The sequence below is a fragment of the Syzygium oleosum genome, unplaced genomic scaffold, assembly GCF_021117445.2.
Source record: "Syzygium oleosum isolate NSW1041296 unplaced genomic scaffold, Sole_v2.1 Sole_v2.07, whole genome shotgun sequence".
Lineage (NCBI taxonomy): Eukaryota > Viridiplantae > Streptophyta > Magnoliopsida > Myrtales > Myrtaceae > Syzygium > Syzygium oleosum.
In genome coordinates, this window is record NW_026607491.1 from 9220234 (window position 1) to 9229788 (window position 9555).

A 9555-nucleotide genomic window follows, 5' to 3' on the forward strand; every position below is an offset into this window, starting at 1 on the left:
TTCATGATCCTTCATGCAGTCAGGTCCACCTATTATGCTTTCCTAGAGAAATTGAGGTGGTTAGAGACAAATGGGAACCCTTCTTGGGGGCTCCACTCTTAGTACAATCTTTCATTCTTCCAGTGCACACTTGCGATTTCAATGGCCTCAAGACGCTCGAGCAGTCAATTGTCCGTAACTACGCTAACCTCGGTGCCCTCCATCGTGCTCTCGATTCTCCTTTCACTCACGGTGTCATTGCAATCCTCAATGAGATCCATCGGGACTGATACCGTGGGATGTCGCGGATTTTTTGAATTCGACACGACAAGAGGGAGATAATTAGTCGACGGTATCACCTTTGATTTCAAGCAAAAATGTACTCCCTAATCAGCCGATTCGAAGCTTAATTAGGATTGCAAAAAGTACGGTAACTTGGCAATGTTTGTAGGAATGCATCATCGCACTCTCTATAGTCATTCAGCAGTCAAACGACCACCCTTTTGCTATCTCCCAAGTTTTGAACTAGGGACGGTGTTTAAAAGGGTCGATTGTTTTGCATCATAAATCACTTGTTTTTGTCAGAGGCATATGTTTGCAAATCGACACGTATTAAAGAGCAAAAGCACGATTAACGGGAGATTAAACCGGTCAGTTTTGCTCCTATCAAGACATCGATCGGATTAAACTAATAACGAGTCGCCAGGCCTCCCGCCATCGATCCCCGGTCTACAAGTGACTCTTCTTGACCAACTCAATCGAGCAATATTTCTTCCCTTTTCTTTTCGGTTGGAACCTTCGCTGAATCCTCATCACATTCATAAAAATACACACACTCCGTGAAGACTCAGACCAAAACGAAATTTTAAAAAAGAAGAAAAAAAGGGAACATGGAAATTGGAAAGTACTTGTCTATGCGAGTCTTTGTCCGGTTCTCCATGTCCATTATTTATTTAAAAAAAAATTGAAAAATGAAGAAGCCTCAAGGCAAGGCAAGGCAAGGGGGGTGTTTTCTTCGATGGATGGATGGTGGTAGGTGAAGCCATGACCGAACCACCCACCTCCGTGCGTACAGAGGCTCTGTGTCTCAAAGTCTTCTCCTTCACTGTTCCTCTGACTGGCTATAAAAACACCGCAGCCTCCCCTCGTTTCCCTCAGCTTGACGTTCACTTTCTCATAAGCGAACACCAAGCTTTCCTCTCCATCTTCCCCTCTCTCTCTCTCTCTCTCTCTCTCTTTCTTCCAGCTTTTCACCCTTTTTTCTTTGGGCCTTTTTTTTTTCTGTTACCGGAGTAATAAACCGTCGACCCAGAAACAGAAGCCGAAGGCGGAACGAGCGATCGAAGGAGGGTTAGCGATTATATCGATCACCATGCAGGCTATATCTCCGTCCGCTCCCGGCAATCTCAAGTCCCTGATCAGGCCGAGGCCGGCGCCTTCCCCGACCCGGATGGCCACGGCCGTCCGCTGCGCCTTCCGCTCCGACTCCGTCTACTTCCCCAACGGCGTCGGCCACAGCCGCGCCGACTGGCAGAGCTCCTGCGCCATCCTATCCAGCAAGGTCCTGTCCCTGGAGCAGCCCGCCGAGAAGAGCGGCGGCGGCGCCGACCACGTCGCCGCCGTGAACGGACACCGGGCCGCCGTGGACCTCAACCTCGTCCCCATCGAGACCAAGGACGGCCCGGCGGCCCCGCCCGTGCCGGCCCCCGCGCCGCAGGGGCCGAAGCCGCTATCGATAAGCGACCTCGCCCCGGCGCCGTTGCATGGCTCGCAGCTGCGCGTGGCGTACCAGGGCGTCCCGGGCGCGTACTCCGAGGCGGCTGCGGGGAAGGCGTACCCGAACTGCGAGGCCATCCCGTGTGACCAGTTCGAGGTCGCCTTCCAGGCGGTCGAGCTGTGGATCTCCGACCGGGCCGTGCTGCCCGTGGAGAACTCCCTAGGCGGCTCGATCCACCGGAACTACGACCTCCTCCTCCGCCACCGCCTCCACATCGTGGGCGAGGTCCAAATGCCAGTCCACCACTGCCTCCTCGCGCTCCCAGGTAGCCGCCTCGAGTGCCTCTCCCGCGTCATCTCGCACCCGCAGGCCCTCTCGCAGTGCGAGAACACGATCACGCGGCTCGCTCCGCAAGCCACCCGAGAGGCCGTCGACGACACCGCCGGCGCTGCTGAATACATCGCGACAAACCGCCTCCGCGACACGGCAGCCATCGCGAGCGCGCGTGCCGCCGAGCTCTACGGCATGCAGGTGCTCGCCGACGGCGTACAGGACGACTGCGGCAACGTGACCCGCTTCCTGATGCTGGCGCGGGAGCCTATCATCCCGCGAACGGACCGACCCTTCAAGACGAGCATCGTGTTCGCGCACAACGGAGGGGAAGGGACGGGGGTGCTGTTCAAGGTGCTGTCGGCGTTCGCGTTCCGCAACATAAGCCTGACAAAGATCGAGTCGAGGCCGCACCGGAACAGGCCCATCAGGCTCGTTGACGACGCCAACGTCGGGACGGCGAAGCACTTCGAGTACATGTTCTACGTCGACTTCGAGGCATCGATGGCGGAGGTGAGGGCCCAGAACGCGCTCGCCGAGGTGCAGGAGTACACGTCGTTCCTCCGGGTGCTGGGGAGTTACCCCATGGACATGACCCCTTGGAGCCCTCCTCCTCCGACGAGCGGCGGCGATAGTGATTGATTGGCCTAAATTCTTTCTTTTTAAAAGAGAAACAAGTAAAGGGATGTGATTATTGATTGCACAGAGAAAAGAGGGTTATTGAATTGAATTGAAATGTAATTTAATTTTCTTCTTTTTTCTCTCTCGGAAAATATTTCATACTTTCGCATTTTTCTGGCTACGACCAACCAGCAAGGGAGGAGAAATATTGGTGGAGAGCATAGAATAGAATTTGAAACGACGATGAATGACGATAATATGTCGAAATGGGACCACCGTTTCTTCTCCCCCTGTCGTTCTTTGTTTGTTTGGGACGTGAAAGACAGGTACGAGGAGAGAGAGGAGACCGGAGGATGTGGTGTGCACATAGAATGGCTCGACTCATATGTTTCTTTGATTCAACTAACATTTGGTCAAAAACACAGAAATGACTAACTACGATTTAGGTCGTGATGGCCGGCCTACGGCCACCGGTCGACATTGGATCCTATGGGACGAGTCGGGGGAGGGATCATCGGCTCGACCGGGATCTGAACCCTGGCAAAAGCATCGAACATGTAGCGCTCAAGAAGGCCATTGTTTAAAGGGAATAAGCTGCAGTAGGGATTGGGCAGGGAGGGATTGTAGACTCGACCGGGATATGCAGTCTATGCAGAGGATCGTCATCAAAAAAGAATAAACTCCATTTGAGATGGCAAAGAGAATTGAAAATTTTCGCACATTCTTTGATTGATTTATCCGGCACATCAATATCTATGAGCTAAATCTCGACTTAAGTTTCTTGTCCAAGACAATTGCCTCCTCGCGTGTCACGGTCAGGGCTGGTGGCCCAAGTTTAGGTACCATGTGGCGTGCACTATCGTCGGCCACAGGTATTACGCTAGCCAACTCGAACGGGCGATACTCCAATATATGCCTAAGGGCGCACGCACAGTTCGCAGATAGATCGTAAGCAAGAAAGAGAGCCGGTCTTAGGAAAATGGCCTGTCCTATTGTATTAATCAACGGTACAAGCAATGCACTGAGAGGGGACTATCTGAATACGATGGCTTGAGCGGCTTCACATCGCAAAGAGGATCACAGGCATTATCTATGCCAGCAAGAGTAAACCTTGCAATTGGCTAAGATGACGCCATCTTAGACATCACTGAAAATACGAAAAGACTAATTGTCCTTACGCTGCACGGACGTGTACTTTGACCCAAGCGGCCATGGATAATTAGCGCTAGATATGCCCGGATGAAAGCACTCGCGATGATCAGTGACACCGGTGGCGGTTGCGGCGATGTCATTGGCCTAATTAACCATTTTCTGCCGGTGGCGATCATATCATAGCAACTTGGAGCCCGGCGATTGTTGCCGATTGGCACTTTTAGTAAGTTCGCAAGAACAATATCCTCATTCATGAAAATATTGTTTCAAAGTATAAGCTACGATGAAGATTGATATTTTTAGGCTCCGTTTGTTTCACGGAAAACATTTTTCAAGAACACATTTTCCTTATTTTCTGATGTTTGGATCACTTAGAAAAATGAATTAAGGGAAAAGGTTTTCCTACCAAAACTTCAATTCAAGAAAATGATTTACTCTTTACACATAGAAAATCATTTTCGAAAATATGACTAGGTATTGATGCTTGGACAAGAAACTTTATGCTTTGACTTGGGAACCCTTGACACAAGAACCCTAGCACTCATTCTTGAGTCCTTGGCAACGGGGCTAGGTCCCCTGCGCCCTAGCCCGGGTCCATCTAGGCCTCGTTCGAGATCCCGGCCGCCGCGCGAGGGTCCATCGAGGCTAGGTCTGGGACACCAGTGCCCGTGCTTGGGATGCCAGGCCTGGTAATATCGAGGTCGGGTCTTGGTTCACAGCACCCATGCTTGAGTTCATCAAGGCCGAGCCCCAAATCTTAGCGCCCACGCCCAAGTCCTCAACTTCCGAGTTAGGGTCCATCGAGGCCAGGCTCGGGACTCCTATGCCCGTTCTTAAATCCCCTGCACTCGTGCCTTGGTCCATCAATGTCGGGCCCGGGTGCCGAGGATGGGGCATGGCCTCGATTAACTAGGGCATGGGTGCCAAGGTCCCAGGCCCGATCTCGATGGATCTGGGTCTGGGTGTAGGGGACCAAGTCCCAAGCATCGAATTCGAGGCCCAGCCTCAATGGACCCAAGCGTGTGCATTGGTACCGGAGTCGGCCTCGATTGACCCAGGCCTTTGTGGGCTCAATATCGGTGGATCGGAGACCAATGGCCGTTCTCATGCCCAGGAGTCGGGGATCTGGGCTTGAAACCCTGGTGCCCATGCTGAGTTCCTTAGCTATCCATGCACAAGCAATTAGTAGTGCCCGAATATTATATGTAAATTTAGGAAAATCAAATGAGATTTTTTTTTACCAAACGATAGAAAATATTTTCCAGTTCATTTTCAAGTCTTGGCCAAAACTGGAAAATATTGATATTTTCGTGGAAAATGACTTCCCTAAAAACATTTTCCGGAGATGTCACATTTTGTGCGAAACCAATGGAGCCTTGTGATGTAACTATTTTCCAAAATATGAATACAATGACCTTTACATTATGGTGTAGATGTATTAAGTATCTTGATTTGATATGAATATAGATGACCTTAAATGCCAATAACTACTATCACGCAATATTATCAAATACTACTATCATCTTATTCAATTCTTCTGATGTCATTATACCATATCGTATCTAACATTAAATGCCACAACAATGCTCCTAAATCATGTGGTCGTCAGTTTGATTGCTTTTAGTAATCATTAGTTCCCGTGGTACGTTTTGATATACTTAGATATATAGAGCATTTACTTGTCATTAATTAATATCATCATTTAAACCTAATAGCAACGTTCACATCCCTAGAATTTAAAGAATAGCTAAGAAATGAATCCATTGAAAACGGTGGGTCTTATATTAGTCTCCCATATCTAGCCATTCAAACTCAACATGACAACGTTGCTCCATCGAAGAATGCCCCAAAATTCGATATAAAATTGCGCCGTGGTTTTCATGGCTGTCTTGATGAGCAATTGGACACTGGGAGTAGGTGTTTCCCTTCGATGAAAACAATGTTTCATCCAATTTGCTATTAAAGTATAACGAAAACTAATGTTAGACCGCCGAATTTTTAATGATTGGGTTGTTCTCACTTAATGAAAATCTTCATGTTCTTGGTACAATTCCTAAGGTCCCAAAAGTGCTCTTCCCATCTTCCTTCACTCGTCCTTCTCTTTCAAACCGACCCACCAAATAAAACTTCAAATGTACATTATCTCTTTAATGCTCATTAATTATTTATTGTCTCTTCTTGGATTCACCTACCAAAGGGAAGAAAACAAGTGCCATCATGCATTGGCATAAGCAATGACGATAGCCTACATCATCAACTCAACATACGATAACGTGGATAAGCATGAATATATGAAGAATATGTATCATTTTTTAAGATCATTAATTGACATTTATTTAGGACAGACTTGTGGCTTTAATAAACCAGGATGGGTGCAAAGAGGAATGACCCACTTGTGAGTGTTGATATGCTATTAAGTAATAATTACATAGGGGAAAGTTACTAATTTGTCCCTTGAGTTTTTGGGGCCATCACGACTTGCCGCCCAATATCTCGACTTTAGCGTAAATGACCTCGATGGTTTCAATTTATTTTCAATGCACCCCTGACATCGACTCCGCCCAAATTCTCGCCGAAAAGTTGGTCACATGCTCTCACGTGACTGCCGGTGCTCCCTTGAGAGGGGCAAAAGAGATAGCGGTTGAAGTCGAGGTTGGTTGGCCGGGACATTGAAATCTATTGGAAAACATAACGGGGATTCAGGTCAAAGTTGCAACAATCTATAATCTTGGGGAGCAAACTGTAATTTTCCCAAAAATATAGGGACACTATTGCTAGAATGTCGCGGGAGGAAAAGTGAAACCATTCTACTATGATCGTCTTAGGAAGTGCATTAAACCACGAAATTCAAACATTTAATTAAAGTCTATGACTTTTAATGTCATTATTTTATGGTTAGACATCATATCTTCCTAATGGAAGCGAGGGTTCGTGACAATGATTTTGGTACATTGTACACGGAGAAGAGGATTTGGTGAGAAAAGGGCGGCATGGTGAAAATTCAAGGGGTGGTGGTAGGTGAAGATGATGTGCTTGTCATGGTTGAAAGCAAAGTTTCAAGCAAGTCGAGCTACTCATTCGATAACCTCAATTGTCTGGCCAAAAAAACCAAACCTCAAGTGCATTAGTGGCAATCAAGCTTGAGTTAAAAAAACAAAATTATATGTTTCTATTTTCAATTTCGTAAATTATCATTTGGTATCGTTCGAGCAACTTCTTGATTATAAAATATTACATAATATAAACACGATAGTTACGCAGACTCATACTCCTTGTCTCTTTTGGATTGAATAGGAACCTGACTTGATTAAAAAAAAAAAAGACAAGATAATACGGAGATGGAAGATACAAAATTTTCCACATAATTAGGTTTTTTGCATAAGAGAGGGTTTGTGACCAAGATATAATTATTTATAAGCAATACGACAGCAATATATCTATACTTCAAGTACAAATCGCGATGGGTTGATTGTGGTGCCTGGCAATTAGCGAACGGATACGTAATCTCTTCCGAGTTTTAATCATAGAAAAGGGTAGCAATCATGAAGATTTTCCTGATTATTCTACATAGACAAATGAAATAATAGGGAGAGAAATATTAATGTGAGATTTGTCAGGGCCATAAATATATATTTATATATAATTCCTAATTTATATATATATGTATTTCTATTTTCAACTAGGCTTCTGAATTATTTACAAATAAGGGTCTCTAAACGTGCGAAAGGGAATTTTCATGTGCCAGCCAGGATGAAGATACGGCTCGATTTGCATATATATATTACCCGGGGCCTAATTTTATATGTGAGCCAATTTATCGATTATTGTATTTAGTAAATATTATAAACGAAGCAAGCCGCAAGATACGGAATTTCTTTTTTTTTTAATAAATATTAGGAATACAAAGAGTTACCTTCCCCAGAAGCTCTCGAATCACAACCCAAGTTTCATCTAAATCTGCTCCTCTTCATCAGAAGGTTCGAGTCTAGAACGTGTTAAGTTTTTTTTTTTTTTTTAATTCATGTGCACAAATCGTTGAATAATCTGAAATTCAGAAAGATCCCGGGGTGTTCTTTCGGAGCCCGACAGAACTAAATTAGAAAAAAAACTGAGAATTTTAAATTGGGGTTAGGGTATGTATGTAGTGCCAGAGGCATACCTGCTGGCAAGCTTGGTTAATGGAATTATGACATTTTTGTGCATGATTTCTACATACATTCAATTGCCAGGTCGAATCGTCTTTTTCCCCCTAAATGAACTGTCGTCGTATTGGTTGACTAATAATTATGATTTTTTTAATAATTAGGTCAAAACAAGAAGATAACTAGGAATCTGTGGTGCGCAATTACATAGGCGGGCTTCACCGTGACCCGTGGATTTTATGTCATATCCATGGGTTGGGCCATGATCGCTGGGTATATGGAAAGCCCCGTCTGTTACTACATCACTTGTTATATGATGGAATGGACCAAAATTAAAAGGGATAATGATATAAATGATCCATGAACTTTATACTAATGTGTAATGTGGTCCTTGAACTTTCAATTTGTTTAATGCGATCCTTGAACTTTAGCTAAAATGTGCAATGTGATCCTTGAACTTTTAATTTGTTTAATGTGATCCATGAACTTTTGGTATATATTCAAACTAGTCACTAGACTAAACGAAAATGCTTAATGTTGTCCATGAACTTAAAGTGATGAAAAGACAACATTGAGCATTTTAGTATAGTCCGATGACTAGTTTGAACATGTACCAAAAATTCTGGAACCACATTGAACAAAATCAAAGTTTAGAGACCACATTGAACATATTGAAAGTTCATGGACCACATTGAACATATTGAAAGTTCAGGAACCACGTTGCACATTAGGTCAAAGTTCATAGATCATTTGTATCATTTTCCCAAATTAAAATTTCTTTATTTTCTGAAGGAAGTAGTAAATTGTACAAAATTAGGGGGGTCGTTCTATCTCGAAAAATAGGAATTTGCAATATTAGTGATTAAAGAGATAAAGATGCTAAGACTATTTGAATCCTTGTCCCACTTCTAAGTTTATTACGAGGAATTAACGTTGGAGAAAACATTGGTTAGGCGAGAAGCCTGGCTAAGATTTTGTCTCCCTCCTATGTAGGCCCTAACTTTACACAAGACAAGCTTACAATTTCAGCCCAATTAGGGTCCGTTTGGCAACGTGCCAAATAGTGAAAATTTCTGTTCTTTTGTTCCCAGAATCAGTTTGGGAACAGAAATCCGTTTGTTAAAATTTTTGTGCCCGAGCACAATTTTGCAAAAAATTGATTCCAGAATCAGTTTTGGAACAGAATCAAGAAACAAAAAAAAGTAGCTTCTTGATTCTTGAACAATTTTTCCGGAACTGATTCTTCTTGTTTTTCTTCTTTCTTTTTTATTTATTCTTCATCTTCTTCCCGGCCCACCGCTGGCCCGCTGCCGGCCACCGGTGACCAGCCAGGGCCAGCGAGGGTGGCCCTCGCCGCCCCCGACGACGGCGAGGTCGGCCTCGCCCAGATCTGGGCGAGGTCGAGCCTCGCCCGACCATGGCGAGGCTCGACCTCGCCCAGATCTGGCGAGGCCGACCTCGCCATCGCGACCGGTGAGGCCGGCGGCGAGGGCCGCGACGCCCTTGCCGGCCATGGCCAAGGAAAAAAAAGAAAAAAAAAAAGGAAAAAAAATATTAAAAAATTCAAAATATTATTAATAAAAAGAAATTTTGTGTAGTTACCAAACGCATTTC

General features: G+C 45.0%; 1 protein-coding gene across 1 annotated transcript; it reads left to right on the forward strand.

The window, feature by feature from the left end:
* The first annotated feature begins 953 nt into the window (after nucleotides 1-953).
* On the forward strand, nucleotides 954-2816 carry LOC115678052 (arogenate dehydratase 1-like). The gene has a single exon (XM_030601354.2). It carries the CDS (start codon nucleotides 1352-1354, stop codon nucleotides 2666-2668), a length of 1317 nt encoding a protein of 438 aa, XP_030457214.1. The 5' UTR covers nucleotides 954-1351; the 3' UTR covers nucleotides 2669-2816.
* The last annotated feature ends 6739 nt before the right edge of the window (nucleotides 2817-9555 follow it).

Coding starts and splice junctions, on each gene's coding strand:
- LOC115678052 (XM_030601354.2), top strand. CDS start 1,352: ATGCAGGCTATATCTCCGTCCGCTCCCGGCAATCTCAAGTCCCTGATC.